Genomic DNA, 25,700 nt, shown 5'->3' with positions numbered 1-25,700 from the left:
CCCGCATTTGACGATGCGAGCATGGAACCTGCATTCATACGGTGTGCCCGCGCAAATGCGTGAAGTATCCATGCAGTCTCGTAGGCGCTAATCAGTTCGCACTGGACGCGCATTGCATGAGGTATCCATGCAGTCTTGTAGGCGCTAATACACGTTTCGCGCTGACCGCACTGTGTTCGCGGGGTCAGCGTTTTATATTTAAAATTAAGCTTTGAGTGTGATTATCATTCCTTTCTCAGCCAATAGTGCGTGTGCCTCTCGGACGGGCTTGTTTACATTGGGTCAACTTTGGAGCACCATGATAGTCCAAAACTGATGAACCAACAAGAGAGCGGCACAGAGATGGCAATACTCTCCCGTCTACAGGTACTCTAGACCTACACCCCCCCCCCCCCCCCCCTCGCTCTTAGAACCCTGACGTCTTTGTGGACAGGACCTTTGATAAAACTGCCAAAATGTGCCTTGTTCCTGACTTTCGAAAAACCCGCCATCCCGCTTAAGCCCTGGATAGACGATCAAAGTCCGAACCAATTCCGATCAAAGTAGACATGCTGATGACTGGTGGTCACCATCTACCGAGTAGAATCAAATAAGTTTTGCTCTTGGAGCCATCGTTTTGTAAAAAAGTGACTTTAGTTATTTCAAGACTTCAGGATGTTTTCTGAAGTCCTCATACTCTTGGAAAGTCGATTTTAATAGTGGTCAATCTTCTTTTTCAACAGAAAAAATTTTTTGGCCTCTTTTATCGCTGGAAGTTAAGTTTTTTTGTCCGTACCGTAGACCAATTAAACAGGCTTGTTTTTCTATCAATACGTGCGATAATAATACCGTTTTAAGTTTTTTTGCACTCAATGAGATATATTCTTGTAGAAGAATAAAAAAAAATTTCCTTCAAAGTTTTTACTTCCAAAATTTAGCACCCAAATTGCTCTAAAGTCCGATTTATAGAATTTTGCGCCATCATTTTTCTCCCATAAAAACCGGGAAATGTAATTATACGATTAATTTTAATTAATTTCTTTAGAACTAACTTAGAAGATGTGGTAGACAACTTTTTTAAAGAATTTCTACAGGTTTGCTCTTTTTAAAGCTACAAATTGTACAATTTTTTACTGGTCTACGGTACAGGACAATAACGTTACGGTACGGACAAACGGGCTGCGGTAAGGACGAAGAGGCATTCGTAAATATTACTGTATGCAAGGGCCGAATTATAAAGAACTGAAATTCATTGGGGAATAAACTGCTAAGTTATAGCATAGCTTATAAGTGCCACTTTTATAAATAATTACAGGCAATAAAGGTAAAAAGAGTAAGTAAATCAGTTTTTCAAAAATAATGAACTGCTTTTATTTTAAAGTAAACGCATTAAATAATTAGGGACAAATCTTAGAAGCTGAGTTCTTAAAACAAGCTTGACAACGTTAGAACGTTTCAGGTGCACTTTTACAAAATAAGAAAGAAAACAAAAAGGTAAATTTATCGAAAATGTGGTCACAAATCACCTTAAATAAATATTTAAAGGACAATAAGAAAAAAATAAGTTAGATATTAACGAATAAATATTAAACGAATAAATTGCTATGAACTTCAGACGAAAAAGAGGACTCAAAGTTCTAAAAGAAAAAATGAAAAAAATAAAAAGATGGCGATCCTTATGCAATCATCGAAAAAAAAGCCTCCTTCTTCTAAGTCGCGTCGTACTAAAAAAAAATACGTCTCTCTTTTTTTTTTAAATTCCAAATTTTGGTGATAGATAAAATAAAGTAAAGTGGGATGATCTATCAAACAGCGCACCGATTTTTGGATGACTTTCGCATTTTGTCCGTACTTACCGTAGACCCGGCCGCATCGCGCGTCAGCTACGGGCTACGGTACCGGACGGCTACGGGCTACGGTACGGACGGCTACGGTGCGGACAAATCGTGTGATTATTGGCAACGGTGCTCGGGCATATTCACGCATGTGGTTGAAATTCTGGATTTGAGGTTAAGATATCAGAGCGTATCAAAAAATACCAAAATTCGAGAGTTTGAAGTGATTTATGCATTAAAAAGGTAGGTATACGGTAAGGACATCCTAGATGGTCGTTAAACCTAGAAACTCATAAAAAACGGTCAAAATTTACTGTTTCATTGCGGTTTTTTTTCCTCTGCTCGACATCAGCGTGTGATAGTCACGATAACACAAAAAAAGTAAACAAAGTTCATAAGTGCTGCACTGTAACGGACGAAATGATGCTGAAAAAAGGGGGCTACGGTACAGGACGCGAATTCCGCAGACAAGGCTGCATGACGCAAAGACGGTCAATATTTTCACTTATTTGGATGAATATAACTGAAAATAATAAGTTAGGTACAAATTGAGTGTGAATTTACAGCAGAAGTGGAAGTATTTAGATGCAAGATGATGGTTATGAAGCGTTAAAGTTGCGCACTTGAGTCGCAGACAGGCTACGGTACAGGACATTTCAGCTGTTTAGGGCCAAAATTCTGATATTAAATGGCAAAAACTGCCTAAAGCGATGTTGGGACCTGATTAAGCGTAAAATTTTGAACAAATTTAAAAAAAAAAAAGGTCAGATTTTTCCATTTTGAAGGGCTAAAAAGTTGGCAGACATGGTAGAGCAAAACTTATTTGATTCTACTCTACCATCAAATTTTGACGTGCCGCACTTTTTTGTTCAAAGTAAGATCAGAACGGAGTGCCACCATTCATCATTTCCTGCCTCAGGAAACATTTCTGCCAAGTTAACATTTATAAATGAAGCAAATTAATGAGTTTGAGACTGATGACTCCCGACACTTTGATGCTACTTTGATCGGAATTAGTTCGGGAATTTGATCGTCTATCCAGGGCTTAAGGTATCGTGAATAAGAGGGACAAACCTGCCGGTCCTGAGTTGCCACATCCTCGGCCCGTGAGATGCCGGCGATGAGATTGTTCCTGAACTTGCGGGCCGAGTAGTGGAGGTGAACGTGCGCGTCGGAGACGGTGGCCGCCCGCACCATTCTACCGATGACGCCGCTTACGGCGACCGCGAGGGCGACCCGGGGACGACGACGCGCCCGGCTCCAGGACCGAGTCCAAATCCGGAACAAACGCCCCGACCCCGGGCCCTGCCGCCCCGCCCGGGCATCACACCAAAATTACGCACACACTCCGATCCACGCACACTCCGGAAGTGCACACACCTCCGCCGTCACCGGCTTCGACTTGCCACCACGTTTTTTTTGGCAACCCGCGCCGAGTCCACGACCCGAGTTCCAGACCGGCGTCTCTTTCGCGCTAACGCGGAACCGATGGAAACCCGGGATTAAAACTGAAGAACACACGATGAGACACAAGACAGGGTAAGAATCAGACACACACGGATGCAGAGTGTTCTTGAGAGTCTCAAAATTACCTCACTCTTGAAAACTTTTCTCACTCCGCGAAAATATCCAAAAAACACGAAATCCAAACTCACTACGACAAGAGCGCAGACTTTTTGAACACGTTAAACAGCTTGTCACTTTTAATTAACTTTAAATTATTTTTTAAATACACTTGAACATGTTGAGTTCAAGAATCGCGCACTGGAGGGAAGCTGAGAGCGGCATGGTTATTCGGAACGCCACAACGTGATATTAAAAAATAAAGCAACTTTGAATATCGTAATTCTTCGCGAATATCTGTCGAAAAATGGGACACATTACCGATCACCAATATCACTTCGCGTATTCTAAGCAAGCATCGGTTAAAAGTTACTTTGGCTGTGACTAAGCGTGATTTGAATCCCGACGATTATTAATGAACCGCGAAAGTATGCGAAGGGCGAAGCACTTGGATGGAACTTTAAGAGCTTACCGCCTGTAAACGATACGATGCAATCCAGCGTGAGATATAAAAGGGAACTAGGTGGTTGATGTGCCGGTAATTTTCGTTCAGCTTAAGATCTGACCACGCGAGTAACTTCAGCGTTAGATAATGAGGATTGGCTTCATCTTCGTGCGAAAGAAACCCGAATTTCGCGGACGACAACTGCCGAAAAATGTGAGCAGCAGGGTGCTGGACTCAAAGACCGCAACGCGCCCGGACCGTCTCGATTCTGAGAAGGCAGAAAGAACAAAACCCGGAGGAAAATTGGATTTTTTCGAAAGAGCCGGAGCCTTGTCGGACAAAGACGGCAAACGCGAGACTGAAGCCGGATAAAATGGAAATGGCCCGGAGTGGCTGGGATAATCTGAAAGGAGCCGGACGGCGGAGAGGAGGAAGAGGAAAAAGGAAAACAAGAGACCCGTGGACCAATGCCCCAGCGGCGAGCACCTCCGCCGCGGCGAGCGAGGAGGCAGCGAGACGAGGTGAAGTGTAAGTACTCGTGGGTCTTACACCTAGCATTCCGATGATCTAAGAATGAATAGAGCGAGAAAAGGACGGGGGGCCCGCGGAGGAGGCGGAATCGAGGGGGTCCCCGATTGACCTTGAATGCCGGAGCATCTTTGGGCGCTTTCCTTTTCGACTCGGATTGCCCTCGCGCATCTTGATGGCTCTCGGAGTCCGGGTGTTGGAGGAGGTTGAGGCCCTCGACGGACTATCCTCCGCGGCCACTCCAAGCGCCCGCAGTTGCAACGTCGCCGCCGGCCGCCATCCACAGGGAACACTCCTCGCTCATTAGCGCGCCACGCTGTATCGAAAGAGTTGCCATGTCTGTGCAGCGGGCCGATTATTGAAATTGATAGACAAAGCTATAGACAGAGAAGACATAGGGGGTATAAAGCAATCCTATTGGTTGAAATGGGTGGTTCTCATAGACTAAGGGAGAAAATGATAGACTAACTATCGGGTCTCCCGTGGGTTGCCGTTAGTTAGTCTATTACCTACGTCCTTTGTCCATTGCAACCATCCGCTTCTACCAATAGGATCCCTCCAAATCCTTTTTGTCTTCTTTGTCTATTGCTTTGTCTATCAATTTCAATATTCAGCCCGAAGCTCTCTGTTTGATTCATCAAAGGCTCTTCAGCGGGCTGATTATTGAAATTTATAGACGAAGTAATAGACAAAGAAGATAAAAAGGATATGGAGGGATGCTATTGGTGGAAGCGGGTGGTTGCAATGGACAAAGGACGAAGGTTATAGACTAACAGCAACCCACGAGAAACCCGATAGTTGGTCCATCATGTACCCCCTTAGTCTATAAGAACCACTCATTTCGACCAATAGGATCGCTCTATACTCCTTATGCCTTCTATGTCTATAAATTTCAATAATCGGCCCGCAGGCGGCTTATTGGGCCGCAAGCTCTTCAGCGGGCTGATTATTGAAATTGACAGACACAGCAATAGATAAAGAAGAAAAAAAAATATGGAGGGATGCTACTGGTGGAAGCAAGTGGTTGTAACAAAGACGTAGGTAATAGACTAACTGACGGCAACCCACGAGAGACCCGATAGTAAGTACATCATTTACCCCCTTAGTCTTTAAGAGCCACCCATTTCAACCAATAGGATCGCTCTATACTCCTTATGTATTCTTTGTCTATAGCTTTGTCTGTGAATTTCCATAATCGGCCCGCAAGAGGCTTATATATTAGGAATACCTATATAGATGGAGTGAGGACATGCCGGAAAATGGAGCTCTTACGGCCTAGAGGAGCAGCCAACCTTCTAACACGAAAAACATTAGAAAAATGCCACTGCCAATCCTCAGATTCCTACAGCTGATTTTGGCGCCAGCCATGAGAGGAGTTACACTGGCTACAAGTATAAAGGCACCAGCCAGCGGTACAGTTAATTCAACTACACTTATGCTGACTATGAGTGCACCAGCTAGAGGTATGGTTGGTCCAACCACATTTTAAGCTGACTCAACCATAGCTCTGGCTTGTGCAACTACTCTAATATCTGGCGCCAAAATCAGCTAGGAGTATAGTTGGAATTGTGATACTTTTTCCTCCATAGCATCAAACCGAGATGGCCAAGAACCCTAGACAACTTGAGTTCATAGGTTGGCTGCACTTTTGGGCCCTACCTGTCGTATATTTCAACGTCCTTAGGGGCCCCATTAAAAGAACCAATCAGGGAGTGGAGCCAACAAGGCAATACTTTCTAGAGCCGGTCATTTCGGCAAAAAGCTCTCGGCGCTGAGATACGAGAGCAGGTAGGCAACGTTCTCGCTGACCGCCAGGTGAAGAGATCGGTGCGCCTCACGCTGCCGCCCGCCGTGCTGAGGAAGAACGTCATATGAGCATTCAAAGTTTGTCAAATATCCTCAAATAAAATACGAATTTTCCGGGAAAAGTGTGAGTTTGTGTCCATAATTCTTTTAGAGAATTTCGCTATAAAATAAATCCAGCGTATCTGAGAATTTCGACGGAGAACAGTCATACATTTTCTGGGCAATCAGGATTTAATCGAGGGAAGTTCGGCAACACTTGAATGTTCATAAGTTGTTTTTACTAAACACAGCCGCGCAACTGCTCCCTCGCCCAGAACGAGGAAGTTGATTCTACATCTACATTATTCACCTGTATAAACATTTTTGACACCGTTATTTTGGAGGGCCTCGAAAAGTGTGGTGCCAGCGACGTGATTTCAGCTGAGATTTGAAGTGGGATGAACAAAATTCTGGTTGCTGATACTGAGTTTTTCTGGCAACACTTCATGAAATGTTTGAAATTTTTTTTATTTAATCACGACTGTATAAAAGAGAGAGGAGCGAAGCTACGGCCCAACACCCCCTCCCCTCCTATCAATCCTTTAATAAAGCAAGCGTATGCATAATGTGACGCAATTACCAAATTTGAAAAAAAAATTTACGGTCCACAGTCCTTTGCGCATCCAAAATCTAAAGTAAGACCATATTGACTTACATCAGGTAATAAAACGAGTTCTACATATAATTTGAATACCCACGCCACGGCCACACAAAACGGAACGATTTTAAATCTAAATACCCAGGATCCCAGGAATGCGAAAATTCCTGGATCAAGTGAAAATCTGCACGACTGCTTGCGTGAAATTAAGGCAGTTGTGGAAAATAATTGTGGCATCAGCGGATTTTTTTAAGAAATATGGGCAGTAGTAGTTGGAAAGTTCTCTACCATAAGAGAAAATTTAATATCAGCAACAACTATCAACTTTCTTGCGAAGATTAGGATACAAGATTATGAAAGGAAAGAAGCTGCTTAATCCTACTTAATTGTGGCGGCGAAGAACATTTTGAACCCCTGAGGATAGTATGATAACAAAAACAAACAAATTATTTGAAGTACCGGGAACTATTTTTTAGCTGTAGGATTGCGTTCTAAAGAATTTTCCGCGATTTTTCCAGCGGTTTTTTAGAAAAGTGAGAAATTACGGAATTTCCTTCTCAATATCGCGGGAAATGCTCGGTTTTTCTGGCGGGATTGTGATTGTGAAAACTGAAAATATACGTAATCTTCCACCGTAAAGTCGCGGCAAATACGCAATTTTTTCAGGGTTTTTGAGAAAAAAAAAGAAATTACTTGTAATCGCCTCAATATCGCGGCACATGAATGAGATTTTTCAAGCGATTTTGCGATAAAATAAAATTTTATGCATTTCTTTCATGGATACCACGGCATTCATAACTGTCGGTAATTTCAGATACTTAGGCAAAAAAATAAGATTATCCTTCATTTTTGCGTGATGATACCTACACCGGAGTTGGAATAGTTACACCCTTGATTCCCGCATTTAACGATGCGAGCATGAAATCTAATCATTCATACGGTGTGCACGCGCAATGCGTGAAGTATCCGTGCAGTCTCGTAGGCGCTAATCAGTTCGCGTTGGACGCGCATTGCATGAAGTATCCATGCAGTCTTGTAGGCGCTAATACACGTTCCGCGCTGGCCGCACTGTGTTCGTGGAGTCAGCGTTTTTCAACACATGCTTTTGGAATGTTTGTACTCTGTATACGGATTATTGTCATTTAAGATGGTACACAAATTAGGTACCTACAAAAAGAAAATATACTGCGTGTTTTGCAAATATTGATATAAGGTAGTTCTGTGCAAATTTACTTGTTCGTAATGGGAAATTTACTTGTAAATACGTAGTTCAGGAGTACATTTCCGAACTTCCATTAAGTAAAATCGTTTTCTGCGTGAAATTTAAAGAAGAAAACACGTGCTTTTTTTCATTTTCGCGCGATACCGTATACCCACTCCAGAGTTCGCACAGGGAGTTACGTGCTTGACTTCCGCATTTAACGATGCGAGCATAGTATCTTCATTCAAACATCAGTAATTTGATTGTGAGACAAGCGAAAAGCCAAAATTTGCCCTCATTTTCGCGTGATACTACATACCTACTCCGTAGTTCGAATAGTTCGAATACTTGCGCGCTGGTTTTCTCTTTGACCAGTGGTGCTTCATGAAACATTTTTATGCAAACTCCCGTGAAAATTCATTAAGTACGATTCATCCAGAGTTTTATAAACACATAAGAAAGTATGCGTGAACAAAATCTCAGTACCGCGGCAAATGCACGGATTTTCCACCGGTTTTGTATAAAAGTGAAGAATTAAGCTTTTTCACCTCATTATTGCTGCAAAACGCGATGTTTCCAGCGGTTCCGTAAAAAATTGAAATTGCGCGTTTATCACCTCCATGTCACGGTAAATACGCGACTTTTCGAGTTGTGTTGTAAAAGCATAAAAAATTACGCACACTTAAATTTGAAATCAGAGCCTAAATTATACCCTCTTAATCAAATTTACTGTCCGATATCCTATTTTCTAGGACATCAGAGCATGACTGCTGAGATGCTCATGAGGCATTACTTCTGAACTAGTATCGTCCGAATGAAGAAAACTTCTTGCAAATTTAGCTACTGGAAAATGATTGAGTGATGCTCTCAGAAAAATTGATCCTGCTTTCGATGACGAGACACGGCTAAAGAAGTAGCGAGAAAGACGAGAATCACCCTGTCACCTGCTACCCATAAGTACGGCCGGCCGGCCCATTCCTTTTTTTTTCCTTCAATTTTTTTTCAACTTTATGACGATTATTTGTGTTTTGTATCTTTAAAGAAAAAAATCATTACAGTTTTCAAAGGGACGTCTTTGATTTTTAAACAAAGAGATATATTAAAAGTCAATTAATGGTTGGTGTCTCTACAGCGATGAATTGGAAAGTTTCGAAGAATTTTGCCCCGAGGTGGGCAAATTTAAGGGAAGTTGGGCTGTTTTGATATCACTTCTTTTAAACCATGGATCAAAACGTGTTCTAGACCATTATACGTTTTAGTTATTTGTTTTTTTTTTTTTTCTTAGGAAAAAGCTTTGCGATGTACAAAACGTGTTCTAGACCATTATACGTTTTAGTAATTTGTTTTTTTTTTTTTTTTTTTTTTTTTTTTTTTTTTAGGAAAAAGCTTTGCGATGTATATTGCATTGGCATTAAGGGGGAAATTGGGCCGTTTTGATATCACCTACTTTTAAATGATGAATTCAAACGGCAGAGCTATCGTATGTTTTTGGTATTTTGGTATAATTTGTTCTTAAAATAATAATCAGAGAGTTTTTTGGGATTGGGCCGAAATTTTGTACAAAAATCTATTTTTGTTTTTTGGGGGAATCCTATTTTCTGCAAGTGACTTACAGAGGCCAGAAAATATTTCATTTCACTTCTTGGAAAAACATTGATCAGAATAGAGAAACCTGTGCACTTTATGAGGAATCTGATTGCCTGGATCTACATGCAAAGGAATTCCTTAAACATCAAAATTCCAATTAAAATCTTGGGCAGTCATGACGAGGTGCGTAAAAAGGGGATGCCGAGACTCAACCTTCACAGCAAAATAGTGATATATATGGCTGGTCTAACCAGCCCTCACAATTTTCATCATTTGTTGCTACAATCAGTTTTGGAAGAGCGTTCGAATATGGATTGAAAGGTACTCTATGTCGTCAAATCTGGGAAAAGGGGCGCTGAGGTACTATTGCCCAGCGCAGGTTTAGTGGGTTTTCCTATAAATTAGTCAAAGGGTGAGCATATCATTGGACTGCTAAAGGTGAAGGTTGATTTTACAACCCCCTCCCCCTGTAAAAATTGCAAACTACCCTCACAATTGTTGGAATCGGATGCAATGGTTTGTTTCGTAGTGTGAAAATGTGAGTAGCAAAAGCATATTTAGGTTTGCAATTCCGCAATTAGAAATGCTCATTAATCGGACGTTTTCAAAACATAATTTCCACTTAGGTTCTCAAATTAACTTGCAGTACATAATATGGCACGAATTCTGATCATTATTAGCCGAAGACGACTGAATCAAGAGGAATCAAAGAGAGCGGTCAAATCAAACGCAAATTCAATTGATACTTCTATGGACAGCTATCTGATGTAGAGAAGGCTCAATCCAGACCTAGAAGATGTTTGTAGACATGTTAGTAAGTATGAGTTTACAGTTTCAGTCCATAATCATTTCAAAATTTGAAGGGCCTCATTTTCATACATGACACCTCAGCCATTTGGTTGAACTTGATTTGATAGTATACGAAGTTGCGACAATTTATGGATGGAGAAATAATTTTACTTGGGCATGAAAAAATTCAAAACACACTAAAGAATAGGGTACCTATCTGCTGGATATATACTACCAATTTTCAGGAGGGCAAAATTGATGCGAGAACTGCAAAACTAACATTCGATTTGAATGTTAGCTTCAAAGCTTGATAGTGATAAAAACAAAGAGGTTGAGTCTGGTCGAGTAATGAAGAAAGAGATTAGTTTTCTTCACTGGAAGAGATGAGATTTGAGATCAGTAAGGATTTTTAAGGAACCTAACAAAATAGATACCACTTGGAATAGAGCGCAATAGCTCTCGCTGCCGATAAGGTAAAACCTGTTTAGGCAGTATTCCTGATGATTTGAGAGTGTGTCATGCTAACAGTAAGAAATCATATTCAGAAATTTAAAATTGTAATTCAACAACTAAAACTACTTAATTACGAACTAATGAATATTGCTTACCTTTCCTACAATCAGGACTTTTGGGAGGTTACGTCAAGGATAAAATGTGGCACTAACAATTCGAAAAGATTTACACGTGAACACTCTTGTGAAAAAATTGATAAACTTTTGACACGCTGCCTAATGAGTGAAATAACCGAGCCAAAATGATACTAGGTAAGAAAATAAATTCTGTGCAAGGACTCAAGCTCAGGTACAAAATTATCTCGACGTAAAAGGAACGAATAAAACTTCTAAAAATACAGTGACTCAATTTTAGAACACTCGACAGAGGATTAGGACTTAACTACAAAATGAACACTTTAAAACCAACAATGAGGCACTTCATAACCGAAATCACAATATTTTACCATGCTGCGGCTCACTTGCAGAATGAAAACATGACCGTAAACAAGGCTGATATCAATGAACGCAAGCAAAACACCTTCCACTTTTTACCGTGCGCGATTCAACGCAAACTCAACGCTGGATTTTCGGTGTTTAGTTTCACATGCTTCCGCATGCTATTAAAACGCAGTTGCCAAATCATTCCGAAAACGGCCGTGCTCTATAAGTTTCCTTAAAATTTTAGAAAGAACTTCCTTGAAAATTGTCTCAACTCTGTAAGACGCTTTAATAATACTTATAGAGGTTGAATCTATGAGAGAGTCCGTGACGCATCGAGCTTCCGATACGAGAAACCTGGGGAAATGCGACAACGTGCAGTATGGCAACTCTGCTTTCAGACGCCGCTGTTTTTAGCCCGCGAATTTTAATTTTGCGGCTATTGCTTTCAGGTGCGAAAAACATGTAAAAAACATGTACATAGCGATGCCCCGATGATGTCGACGGCTAAGGTCGAAAAATAAATATCTCTAGGTACTGCAGCTTTTCAAAATCTTCAATCTGTATTCTTTTAGAAGAAAACTTACCTACCCTAAAATCTACCCGAGATATTCTGCAAATATTTTTTTAATGAGTGAAGAAAATTACTTAAAAGAAACTTTCAAGAGATACCGTTGGTCTGTTCACATTTGAAAAAACAAAATATGAACAGGGATTTGCAGCGTTGTTATACGGGTATACTACCCATTTTTCGATTTTCGCCGATTGTAAATAATTTTATATGTTTTATGTACCTACCCCAGAGTCTGATTTCTGCATTAAAATACTGAAATCAGACTCTGGAATACTACATAACAAAGTGTTCTCGGCGGAGATGGTTCCAATTCTCTGAATTTAATCACCAAAATTGACAATATCCCACCTTGCTGATAGTGTGGAAATGCTTGAATTTCTGATGGATATGATTGGCAAGATAATTTTTCTTTTGTCAAAGTTTTATGGTTCCTGTGATATATAGGTTCACATTAGGGATAGAGGACACTCAATCTCCCTTGAAATAGAGGCAAGTCAGACTTCAAACCCCCCCCCCCCCTTTTTTTTCTTTTAAAAAAAGGAAAGGAAACACAAGACCTTCAGACTTAATTTTTTACATCTGCAGCCTGTTCGGAATAATTAAAAGGAAAAGAAAACAACAAACAACTAGGGTACTCTGAGCTTTCCTCAAAAGCAGGTACTTAGGTAGTTGTTACAATTTTTCAAATTTTTATTTTTTCAACACCTGCTGGGCACTTACATTCTGAATCACTCTATTTTTTCAAGCATTAAATTTTGATCACTTTCCCATCATGGTGATTGGAACATTTGCATGTCTTTTATTAGTCTCAATATGACATTAGATCAAATTCTACTGAATGCTGAACAATGCAAGAAATTTTGGTGTATGAAATTAAGAGAAGGAAAAATGAGGGTGTAAAAAAATAAAGGAAAACTAAAAATAATGAGACATTTTAAGTTTTTATTCAACTCTGTTCAATAGAAAAAAAGTTGATAAAATTTGGTTAGAATAAAAGTTTGATCTTGTGAAGTGAACGTTACCCTTAACAAATTCCATATCCATTAAAGTTCAGAGCTTTACATCCATAATGTTCCCATATCCGACTAATGAGGCCACCACTTGTAAACTGCTAGTATCATCATTTGATATATCTGTGCCTCAAAAATAAAAAAGGAGTCAACTCGGGTTGTTTTTTCTTTGAAACCGAGGAACTTCAAAATATTGGTATTTTTTTATGGTAAAAAACGTACATTTTCAATGTTGTATAGAAACAAGCTTGGAAAGCTAAAACTTTCACTAGAGGATTGTCTTATCATAGGGTTTCATTTGGACCTTATTTTATCAAAATCGCCGGATTCTCCAAAATAGAGGCACAAAAAGCCCTTTTTTGTTGTGTTTTTCAGGCTGTCAGTCCAATAAAATAAATAAGATCTGAGGTGGAAAAATGGTAATTGCAAACTGACCTTTTTTCATTTTTTTTCTTTTTTTTTGGAGATCTGCTTTTTACAATTTACATAATGAAAAATTCAAGACTGCAATTTGATTTTTGATTGAAATACGGGAGTTTTCTGGAAACTTGGCCACCTTTCACGGCTAGCATTGTACTGCTTTGCTCATAATTTTCCCAATACACTGATTGGCCATTTGTACCATTTTCCCATAAACCTCCTTTAATATTTGAAAAGGAAAAATTGATATGAGATGCACAAGTCACAAGCAAGAGGAAATAACTTAAATCGCAAAGAATTTACTTAACTTTTTTTAATAAATATGAAAATAGTCATAATACAATCAAAAAATTGATGATCAATTGTACTTAAAAAAGTAAGAAGAGGAAGAGAAAAAAGATGTTGCCTACCTCCACCAGGAAAACTTAGATACAAAACTCAGTCTTTAAACGGTACATTCAGTCAACAAAATAACAGAGAAAGGTGAAGAGATGAAAATATTAAGGGCCCAAAGAAATGATTGGCGCGGACAACGCAATTTAAACAAAGAAAAAATGACAAATGTGTGATGAAATGGCATACATTGATGTCAATTTATTTTGTGTCAAAAATACATCTTTTGTTGAGGGAACCGATATATTTTGTTTCTTTTCATTTAAAGAAGAAAAAATGAAAGTTTTAAAAGTGCCTACTTAATATAAAAATATGATTATTAAATTACAGAATCCAGACCAAGAGGACTTTGATAAGAGAGACTAAACTATTTAGACCTGGTTATAATTACCCTGATTAAATATCTGTAACCAAAGAAAAAATAAATCTGAAGAAAGCTTTCAAGTAAAGAAAGTTATGTAGGCTCCAGATGATGGGCAAACTATGCAGGTGGAGACAAAAAAAAATTTACTTCATACATGCCCTACACCTCTGAAAAATAAGTGAGAATGAGATAAAAATAATTTAATTGGTATGAAAGCGACGGTGACAATGATTGTGATGACGATAGTAGTAATAAATATTATTTACAATCATAAATTCTCCATAATTTCACGTTACTTAATGTTTTAGGAAAGGAAATAAGGTAAAATTATTATTCTTAAATAAGAAAGGCAAACAGGAAACCCACGATTCTCTCTGAGGAGGATTGTAATTCCTGATTGAAGAGTTTACAATTTTAAAGTACACGCAGGGGAGAAATAGGAACCAGTAATTGATTAAATATGAATATTTTTGTTCCGTGAAAAGTTAACGAAGATCATAATTTAATCATAGAGGACAAAATAAAAGAAAAAGGGGGTCAAACCATTGTCCTGTGACTGCTGTTAACAAATAACACTAGTCAGCAATAAATGTTGAGTTGAAAGCCGCCACAACAATCTTTTTTCAAGACGAACAGTCTAGTAAGCATTTGTTATCAGTGAACAGAGGAAATTGAAAATTGAGAACAAGACTTCTGAATTACTTTTGAGCTGAGGAAATTGTAGGTAAAAGAAATTGTTGATTTGATAATTCATTTACGGAGTTTAGGCGGCCGACAAGAATTATTCTATTCTGTGCTGGCATGAGAGTTGTGCGCAGTGTTGGTTGCATCCGAGTTTCTCCTTTCTTCTTTTGTTGCGCTGGCATTATTATGGTTGTGATTTTTGTGCTTTGAAACATTGTTTACCTTCCCATTTTCAACGTTCCTAATTTGGTTTCGGAGGTACTCATTGTGTCTAACTTGTTTCCTCTTGGAACCTGACATGAGATTCTCCTAAAAACAATTAAAAAAATATTAATTACACTTGAAAAGTTTGACAAAACTTTTGATAAGAGAGATATATTGCTAAGAGAATAAAATGAAAGATGCACAGAAGTGAACAAAGCTGTTTACTTTCGATTTTGATGAGATTTTTTTTATGTTTACTTTTAAGGGGGGAAGCATTGATTCTGTAATAATAGAGTGCGTCAGATCATGAAAGTCAGAATGACATAGTATTTGACATCAACAGCAATTAGCTAATCTGATGTGGACCTATTGAATTTATGAAGAAAGAAAGGCTGCCAAAAGAAATACTGACTTAAACGATTCCCCCCTGGGAGAAGAGGAAATGAAATTTTCACTCATTCACAGGAAATTTCTTGCCTTTGTTTATCAACATGATATTTAGATAAATTTTGTTAACTAGCAATAATAGCTGTGGGATGGCTTTATACTAATTGCTTTCAATGATTAATTATGGCTAAAAATAATTTATCTGCCTTTTAGTGACGGTAAGATATTGCTGCTGATGACCATTAGGTTTACATATAAACTATAACGGTTGATAAAATGGAGCTTACCAGTAATCGCAATGCAAGAAGCTTGATTTGATCCACGAAGACGATAAAATTTGCAGTTCCCAGTTTTGCATTCATGAATGATAGCACACTGAAAAGTTTCTGAAACAGTCAAAAGAAAAATAAGATGAAACAGATAAATAATTCAAAAGAGCATGTCAGGCTAAGAGTTGGTTTTTTTATATTTTTTTATTATCTAAAAGTCACGCAACATGTAAAAAAAAAAAAAATCAAATAGAAACTGCCGATTTTATTTTAAGATAAATGATACATCCTAGCGTTCCATAGATTATACATGCGTAATTATTATTCTTCCAAAATGTATGATAGCAATAATATTTAAAAGTAAGACCCCTTTCTTGGCTGGGAAAGCATTACCTATGCTGTTGCCTTTCTGTAACTTCAAGAGGCAGAATAAATTTAAATGATGCTGCTTTGAAGGTCACATTGAATGAGCAAAGATATTATCTCGAAGTACATATAACCAAACGAAACATATGATAGGTATGGAATTCTTTTGTTCACAATAAATTACCAAAATTCTTCCTTTCAAAGAATGTTAGTCTAAAAACAAACGGCTAAAATTGTAGTGGACAAAAATTTCCTTGAGAACACAGTTTAGGCGAAATATTATAGTTACGAACCTTGACAATGTTATCAGCAAAACTGTGCACTTTACGAATGTAAGAGTAAACTGAGTCCTTTGTGTATCGTTGGGCAATCAGAAGTTGACGAATTGTAAAATTGGTTGTGTGGACAAATCGGTGTGCAATTTTATTGGCCAGCAGCAATGATAAATCTTGCAAATTGGTAGGCACTTCACTTGGCTGTTCATTCTCACTCAACTGATTCCATAAAATTTTGGCTTGCTCACCGATACCTTTAGGGTTGGTTCTCAACTGAAAGAAAACATTATTTGAGTTTTAGGACAGGTTGTTATTTGCCTTGAGTATAATATTGACTTACTTAGAGAAATTTTCCGCTTTTAGTTTTTCAAATGAAAAATTCCATTGTTGATTGAATATTGACTGTTACATATTGAAAATTACTTAATCTGCACACTGAAAAATGTCAATATGTATCTGGTCATGGTATCGAAAGATTCTGTAGCATCTGACGATAAGAGGGTAAACAAGCTCTCACACAAAATTTTCTGTTAACCTTTGGAACTATTTACTTTGGCTGACTTTGCATCAATATTTACTTGAAGTGTCAATATTATTCATTGAGAGGATCACTGCTAAGCAGATAAATTGTCACAAAATCCATCAACATCTTGAAAATTCTATTGGGAAATTGATGTTTATTGACACCATTGTGTTAAGAACCAATGTTTATCTTTGCACCTAATCATGCTTAGAGACTAGCTTCTCTGAGTTCTTAACTGAATACAATATCAAAGAGATTTAGAAAGAAAAATTAGAGAGAAATTATAAGAGAAAATTATGGAAAATAGTTTGAACTCACTTTCACTAAAATATCGAGTACAAACTTTTGATCTTGCTTTGATACTTTGGTGAAAGTAAGTTTGAATGACTTCTTAAGGTTATTCATTTATTTTTGTTTACTAGGTCTACTTCAGGTGAAAGATGATTGATTTCAACGCTGAACAGCTAGAGTTGATGGAAATCCAATCATTAAGTCAAAATTATTTTGGAGTTTATTTACCAGTTCTATGAAAGAAATCAGGAGTTGCACATTCTTAGCCGTTTGCTTTTTGAAAGCTTCAACTTCAACATGCGCTTGACGTACTAATCTGCGCTGCAATTTTCGAGAGAAATGGTGAGTGTTCTTGAAAGTTTTTACAACATTGTTGTCGCTTGATTTGACATCTGAAATGAGAAAATTTGAAACAATACTTGCAGTCAATATTTAAAATAGCACTTTCACAAAAACTCAAACCAAAGACTTTAATGAATTTAAGGTAATGAATTGATAACACAACCAAAACTGAATGCATAAAATAGTATAAAACATGTATGTACTCAAAACAGAGACACCACATACCAAAATCAAAACACAAATACCTAGGAGTAGAAACTTCGTATTTTCATTTTCCTGCCCTCAACTTCTTCCGATATATTTTTTTACAGAAAAATAACTCAAATCAAAATTAATCTACAGTGATTCATATCATTTGAAGTTTGCTATTGGAGATTAGAAACCACCTGATGTTTTCAAAATTATAAACTAACTAATTTCTGTAGATCGCCATGACGAATTGTGAATGATAAAAGGTAAAATACTTGTTATGAACAGGGCACTTACTTGGAGGTTGAACGGATTCTGGAAGTGGTAAGAATTTATCTAGGAATTTATCTGTTTTATTCAAAGAGGATTCAATGCTGGAATAAACTCGATTAGAGAATGCAGTTTCCTTGGCTACAATATACTGTTTTGTATAGTCTATTTGTTTGAAAATCGGATGAATAATGGAGGAATTGATGCGATTTATAGTGATGTAGTACACCTGAAAGAGGGAAAAGACAAAAGTACAGAAAATTAATAAATGCTGAAGAGAGAAAAATGTTTGACAAAACAAAGTAAACAATTTTGATATAATGAGCCAAATTGGATATCCTATTGTTTAGAAGTAAGTGATATAAATTCAGGGAATGACATTTGCTTGGCCACAGAGATTGAGTAAACTATAAATATATAGCTTTCTTTATGAATCCTCATGTTACATATTATCTACCAAATAATACTAACCATCGATATCAAAGAAAATGTTTTAGTTTTTGCAAAATGCAGTTGGCTTTTGATTGAATCTTAGAATAACTTATACCAATCAACCATCCCTTCATGTCAAGTGCCTAAAATTTTTAGAATATGCTTTCTAATTTCCAGGTTTCATTAACTTATCTACCTTTCCCTCTTTTATGAACTTCTTCCTCATATTCCTTCAATGGTTGGCTGTGCAGTTGACCCTTTGACAGACTCAACCAAATTATCAGACCCAATGGCCAAGTCTCACCTGGCATGTTTGGGCCTCATTATGGGAATAGATGAATGAATGAAATTATATACATAGAGGTCGTCCATAAACTGCGCCAAACTAAAATTTGGAATTTTAGACTCTCCTCCTCCCCCTGGCATGCACCCATAATTTGGGACTTTGCCCCTTGAAAAATTAAGGCACTTAGCTAAACCATGCTTTCCCCTCAAGCTCACAACAAAACTCCGCAATATTTTTTTAATATTTTGACGAAAAATATAATTTGTTTTAAAGAATCGGTGCATTTATTTAAACGAATATCCACATTAAGTAGGCTCAGACCTCTTCTTCCTTAGAATGGTGCTTAATTTATGGATGGTCCCTTGAGTGATGGAATGTATAGGTAAACAATTGATGTAGAGGATAAATGGAGTTTTTGGATAAGAATATAGACAAACCTTCAAAAGAGAGTTGGCCAGCACACTAATGTTGTGGATGGTGATGTAAAATGAGTCGGAGATAAAAGCAGGAATCACAGCCAATTTTCTACCAGTGTAGTTTGTTACATGAACGACTTTTCTGGCTGTTTCTCGGGTCAGCATCACAATCAACTGTTGCAAATTTTTGGGCGGGACTTGATTTTCAGGTTCATCTTCACTTAAATGAGCCCAAAAGGCTTTTGATTTGGCGATGAATTCTTTGGGGTCTCTGATCAACTACAGGAAACACAGGAAACAGAAAAGCATTACATCAAAAAGATCACCATAGGAATAGATAATCGTTTTAGGGATTTCTTCTTATCGGGTCTACTTTTCAAGTGTGATAATGTGATGTACCTAGCTCTTATAGTCTTGATTTCCACAAGGCCCATATATATTTATGACTGACAATAATTGGAGAAAAGGAAAAAAATAATAAGTTTAAAAAAATTACACAATTGGCCAAAATAATTTCTGATTGAATTAGGTTCCGAAGGCGATAGATTAGAATTATCTTATACCTGGTACAAAGTGGGAAAAACTGATTCTGGTATCAATTTTGAATTGATCAATGCAGTGCTACATTGTGTCTCAGGATTTGCAGCTTGTGCAGCGCAATCTGTGAGCTTATTACAAGCAAGAAAGTTATTCTTTCACCAATTGAAAAAAAAAATAGTTTTTAATGTCTTTTGAAGGATGAAAATTCTAATCATGAAAACAGTACCCCTCTTAGCAATGAGCTTTCTGGAAACTGTTATTGTAAGATATTATTGTAAATGACACAAATAAAAGAGAAATATTTTGACTTTACCTTGATGGGGTGAGCCATAACTTATTTTTATAGAAGCTAATATTGAAGGAAAGATTTTGTACGCTGCAAGTTAAATAAGTTCCAATTATATTACAGTCTGAAACTTTCAGTCAGAGATCAAGAGACTGCAGCAAACTGTACCCTTGCAGGTACTTATCTGACAGACTACTGCATCCGAGGTATGTGAACTTATTCCCCTCCTCCCTAGAGTTTTCCAGATAACAAGGGGGTGTGGGAACTTCCATGGTGCATACTAATGAAGCTCTGACTGTTAAAAGTTTTTACCAAAAGTCTTTTTCCTAGCTACTAAGAGACACTACATTACATCACTATGCAATGAAATTATATTATGATGCAAATACAAAATTTCTCTGATAAAAAAAGAAAGACTTACAAGTTTTGCCAAGTAAATGAGGGTTTGTAAGGTTTCTGCACTTTGGTGCTTCAGAGCACTGGCCTCATCAATTGTTCTGCGTGTCAGTCTGCGTTGCAACTTCCGGGAAAAACGGTTCGCATGTTTGAAAGTTTTTAAAGTTTTACTTGCATTCTCAGGAATTGTTGCTGCATCTAGAAACATGTAAAAATAGGACTGTTAATTCATTTTAGGCAAATAAAAAGGCTCAAAAAATTAAAAGAGAGCTGAATTGATGAGAATGAGTTGGGTAGGGGTAGTCTACTTACGGCAATTTTTACTTCCTTACCCCACTATTTTTTTAGGTCAAATGACGTGAGCAGCTCAATAAAGAAAAACCGTCAGGGAATGGTAATTTGAAAGGTAAAGATTAGGAACGAAATAAGTAAAATGCTGTAAAAGATTGCTCACTGAAATAAAAGAGGCTTACCGACAGTATCAAAGTCACCAGAGTCTGGTAAATATTTATCAACGTATTTATCAGCCACATCAAGAACCGAATCAATTTTTTCTGCTGCTAAATCACTGTATTTCCCAATTGACTTGACTGAATTGGATCGTTTGAGCGGTTGGACAACATTTTCTCGGACGTAATCCTTTGTCAAGTGGTACATCTACAACAGAAGAATTCACTCAGGTTAAAAACAAAATGTTGGAAAACGATTGAAACCGAAATTGTTAAGCATGGATTTATTTCTTTGCATTTCTATAATATGAAATGACTGGTTAGATGATTAAATGTGAGGAGGTAAAAAAAAGTAAAGAATTTAGAGGTACAGAAATTTTAAACTGCTGTAAATTGAAAAGGAGTACTGAATATGAAAATTAAGAAAAAGGATCGAAGGCCAAGAAAGAATTTACCACTTCTCAGACAGACTTCAAAATTGTAAGCATCACTGCCAAAAATTGAATTAGCAAGTAAAATGTGTTAAACAATTAACGTAGGTAAGATGCAGAAAAAATTCAGGAGAGAAAAAGATGAGAACAAAATCCACTCACTATTTCTGGAGAGTACTTCAAGTATGGAAAATGTCTTTCAACAACGTCCAAACTCAGTAAGATGAGTTTGTCAAGAGCAGAGAGGAATCCAAAAATGTCTGCGGTGTTTAAGGAGATAGTAGTGAAGGTCAAAAAACTGGTCTCTGCAGTATTCAAAGTCCAGCCAATAATTAAGTTAGAGTTCTGAAATGAGAATTATTGTGCAAAAATCAATAAGTATTAAAACAAATTAAGGAGAGAGAAAAATTAAAAAATAAAAATATAGAGAATGATTAAAACTTTAAAATAAAGAAAGTTTCAAATAAACATGCGGTGAAAATGAAAATAGATACAGAGCGCCCATTTTATTTATAATTAATTCTTGAATCACTTTTACGATCCTTTTCATAAATTGAGAAATTAAACATTCTCTAGTACTAAATACACTAGAGATAAAATAAAAGCATAGAAAATGAAATTGATACCTTAAGTAAATTTAAACTAATTACCTTGACTTTGGTGTAAACGATATTTATGAAATTGTAACTGTCTCCAACAATCGGATAAGTAACAATTCGGTCAACGGATTTTTGCAAAGGCAACTTGAAATTTCTTTCGGCGGCTATTGTCATTTTTCAAATCTGAAATAAATTTTATTTAATTTGAATAATTGTAAAGTGCATTACAGGGTAAGTATGTATTGAGAAGATGTATTATCAGATTTTTCTGGGCAAAGCGCTGAAATAGGTAAAAACTCTCAAAGTGAGCAATAATGAGTTTCACTATGAAATAATTGGTAGTTTCAAGGAATTTTATGGGAGGGTTTAAAATTGAAGACAAAATATCGGAGCCATTATACTGAGCTGCAATATTATATTGTGAAATAATATTAATACCTATTTCATAACTGACATGCAACTAAGATAATGCGCACTAATAAGATGAAATTGCGAACGTATTAATTATTTCTAATTTGGTGAGAATAATTTTTGTAAAGAACAAAAGGAAAAAATGAAATTTTGTCAGGAGAGGATTCAATTTCAAATAAATTAAACTTGCATCTATGATACAACAGTTAAAAGAGGTGTTACCTTAAAATGGAAATGTTAGGTGATAAATTTAACTTCTCTTGATGAAGAAAAATGAGGAATGGAGAGTTAAGACACTACACATGACTCTTAACACAAAAATACATGCAAGAACATGGATCAGTTTGAAAAAAGACACATCAAGCTCTTGTCTCAGAGGCAAAGGATTAAGATAGTGTTAATTAATATGGTCAAAAGTCACGAGTTATTCAAAGCGACTGTACTGATGATCAGCTCATGGGACCGTGCAGGTTAAAGGTGAGCCTTTTGTTTCACATAGGTGCAAAATTACTCATTGAACAAAGAAAGTGTTTTGATTCTTGTGCTTTTGTTAGCGATAAATGAGTATTTTTTCCCCTCATTGACCTTTGAATTGCTATTTCCCTTCTCCGAACAGATAAAAACCTGGCCAATTAAAGCTGGTTTCAATGCAGCTTAGTCATGTTACACACAACTTTCTTTGATACTACATTTTTTTTAAAAAAAATTCAAGCTCAGTTATGATATTGTCTTCTTGGGAGGGAGAGTAGGGAGAGTATGCTGACTTCAACAAATTAAATAACTGGCAACCAGTGAATTAAGCAACGAGAATTTGCAAGTTATGCAAGTATATGCAAAGAGTATGCTCTCACAAAGCATGATAGTCCTAAAATGTACATTAAGATAGCCCCTAAAATTTTTTGGATTGGTAGGTTCTTTTGCGATTGATCAAAGGAAATTTTTGGATGAGCATGCAGTAAAAGTAAAATAAATTTAAAAAAATTTTAACTGCCAGTGAAAAACTACATTTAAACTATCGCGACAAAAAGACCAATGGCTCAAACAAATTCTTTTGATGAAATTCTCCCCTGAACTTCAATAAATTGAAATTAGATGTAAAGTGAATAATTTATGAGAACTGAAAAATATTGAAGTTCATAATTGATTTTAAGAAAAACATTTTTGACTTCAAAAAGTTGAATTTCAAAAAAGGAATGAAAAGGATGATAAAATGAATTTGTCTGGTGCATGCTTTCCTTTTTTTAAAGGGCAATATTATCCTTTAAAAGAAGACAAACATATTTAAATATTTTCATGGGTGAAAAAAGGATTAACATATGCAAAAAATAAATCGAAATACATGTTGCAGTTAGTGCGGTGTTGGAGGCAGTTATTGCCCCACAAATTAAAATTAAATTACCCACTCATTGAGTTTATTAACATGGATTCTTTGAAAAATAATGCTAATCATTGGAAAATCATTACACCTCGAGGCTGAGAAAGCTCTAAAATAGAAAAGAGCAGAGGATCATAAAGCGAGTGGAATTCTGCAGAATTTATGAAGATTTAAAATTTTCATCTTCAGACCTATCATATTTTCTCTACATAGTTTCTGTATTTTGAGTAAAAACTATCATCTGAACTTAAACTTCTTTTCAGACATTGTAATATTTTCAAAAAATTAAAATCAGTAGTTATTGCTGAACCTATAATTGCACTGTTGTTGAGATATATTAGTGGAGGGCGACAGGCATGGTAAAAATTTGCGGTGGGTTTTGCACTTACACGTTGGAGATAAATTTCGATCCTTCTCAGGAGAATAGCAATGGTGTTGATTCCACACAAGAATTGAGAACAAAACTAGACATGAGAGGATCCTGCGACATTAATGAAAGGCTGTAATTATATTCAAAAACAAACGCTAATCTTTGATTTGCACTAAAGCTACAGTCCTCTTTGCACTTTCAACCCTCACTAAACAAAACATACAAGTGCTTGGTAAGGATAGCAAACAAGCTCTTTGGCGCTTTGCCTCACAACTGTGTCTTGGACTTCTGTCTCCACCACATTCCTGGACAGATAACTGATTAACAGAATGAGCCTCAGATAAACTCAAACTGATAAAACAAATACAAAGTTCAAATTCAAAGATTACAAGGAAATAGAAAATGAGAGAGAAAATATTATTTTATACCTAATGAAACTATCAGGAAATGCGATTTCATCACAATCCATACCAATCAAATAATGAAATTGATATTGAAGTTTCCGTTTATAAAGGAACATAGTGAAAACAAAAACAAAGAAAAATGATAAAAAGATAAACGAAAGAAAAAAGGGGTAAAATTATGATTACTTGACAGTTAGTGGAGAGTTCTTTAAGATAAAGAATTTCTCCAACAAAGTATTGCACCAGATTTGCCATAAAAGATCCTTATTACTTTACACCTTCCACTCTAGCTGCATTACCATTCCGAATCAGCGCAGTGTCAGACACTCCTCTCTCCCCTCTCATCATTGGCATAAGAATTGAAGCCATCATTAGTTTATTATATATCATAGAAAGAGGATGATTAAAAATAAAGTCTTTCAAAAAGAATTGAATTGAATAAAAACATGTTCAGCATGTTCGTTTTGAATTAAGGACACTTTTTCAAATCGAGGTTCTGACAACTGATTCCAGATCAACGGTGGCAATTTTATGATGCATGACAGTCTGAGCCGCAACTCCATGCAAAGGCATGAGAGTGACTTTGGCTAATTGATTCTACTTGTTTTGCCTTTCAGTGGAGCAATTCTGTATCATATCCAAATTGAAATGATTTGATTGAAGAATTAAAGATTTTGTCTGGCGTTTAACCTAGAATCTGTTCAAATAACCTCTAGTCAATATTCCCTCTAGTGGCTGTTTAAATCACTCTTCTTTTGAAATTTAATGTTTAGTAAGACTAATAACTTGTGAGTTGCTGAATCAGACTGTTTATCTTCCACAGAAGATAGTTTTTCAAAGAGTCTTCCTGAGTTGTTTACGTTACTATTGAGAGAGAAAGCTCTTGCTTCCCATTTTGCTAGTTTTGATCCAATCTGCCATTAAAATGTTCATGAGCTACAGATTTTTGAGAGCGTTCACCTTTTTCTAGCTATCTCTCATTGCTTTATCTTTGCCTGAGGATTATTCTAAGTTGTTTCGTTGATTACTAAAATAAAACCAACACACAACTGCTCCAGATTTACATAAAAGTAAAAACCATAAATTTCAATATGGAAAAGTCTTGCTACAATTGTAGAGCTAGCTTTCCTCATTCATAATTTGAATTTTGATGTAATTACTTAATTAGCCTACATTGTTTTGCTATTATTAATATATTTTTTCCCCAAAATTAAACATGTTTCCTCAAGAAGGTGTGTGCTAGTTCTTAAAATTCAAGTCAATTCTAAATAAAATTGCATCAAATCAAAACAAAGAATATGAGAGGCGAAATTTTTCAGTCTCCGGCATCATGAGCATTTTGAGATCTTATTTTTAAATTGAAACTTGTACATATTTACTCTTGACTTTAGGATTTTCAACCGCAGTATCTGTCTAAAATTATATAAGAGATAAAAAAGGTA

General features: G+C 36.6%; 2 protein-coding genes across 4 annotated transcripts in view; both read right to left on the bottom strand.

The window, feature by feature from the left end:
- The window catches only part of LOC109037387 (uncharacterized), a 33,607-nt gene extending 30,167 nt beyond the window's left edge, over positions 1–3,440 (bottom strand). Inside the window, exon 1 of one of the 2 annotated variants that reach the window (XM_019052014.2) lies at positions 2,889–3,440. In XM_019052014.2, coding sequence (XP_018907559.2) covers positions 2,889–3,011 — 123 coding nt within the window. In that variant the 5' untranslated portion in view covers positions 3,012–3,440. The remainder of the gene's footprint in view (positions 1–2,888) is intronic. The other variant, XM_019052015.2, reaches the window with a different exon arrangement.
- Positions 3,441–13,604: 10,164 nt separating this feature from the next.
- On the bottom strand, positions 13,605–24,219 carry LOC109037349 (uncharacterized). 2 transcript variants are annotated; one of them, XM_019051948.2, is made up of 11 exons: positions 23,874–24,219; positions 21,750–21,881; positions 21,262–21,444; positions 20,693–20,876; positions 20,245–20,417; positions 19,019–19,276; positions 17,891–18,092; positions 17,291–17,454; positions 16,267–16,521; positions 15,626–15,724; positions 13,605–15,056 (listed from the first exon to the last, which is right to left on the bottom strand). In XM_019051948.2, exons 2-11 carry the CDS (start codon positions 21,870–21,872, stop codon positions 14,850–14,852), a joined length of 1,848 nt encoding a protein of 615 aa, XP_018907493.1. In that variant the 5' UTR covers positions 21,873–21,881; positions 23,874–24,219; the 3' UTR covers positions 13,605–14,849. The 2 variants fall into 2 exon arrangements, with proteins under 2 accessions (XP_018907493.1, XP_018907494.1); XM_019051949.2 differs by lacking the exon at positions 23,874–24,219 and adding an exon at positions 22,332–22,549.
- Positions 24,220–25,700: the final 1,481 nt, after the last annotated feature.

The sequence above is a fragment of the Bemisia tabaci genome, chromosome 5 (assembly GCF_918797505.1).
Source record: "Bemisia tabaci chromosome 5, PGI_BMITA_v3".
NCBI lineage: Eukaryota > Metazoa > Arthropoda > Insecta > Hemiptera > Aleyrodidae > Bemisia > Bemisia tabaci.
The sequence above is the reverse complement of the archived record's forward strand: the minus strand, read 5'-3'. Positions and strand labels throughout refer to the sequence as shown.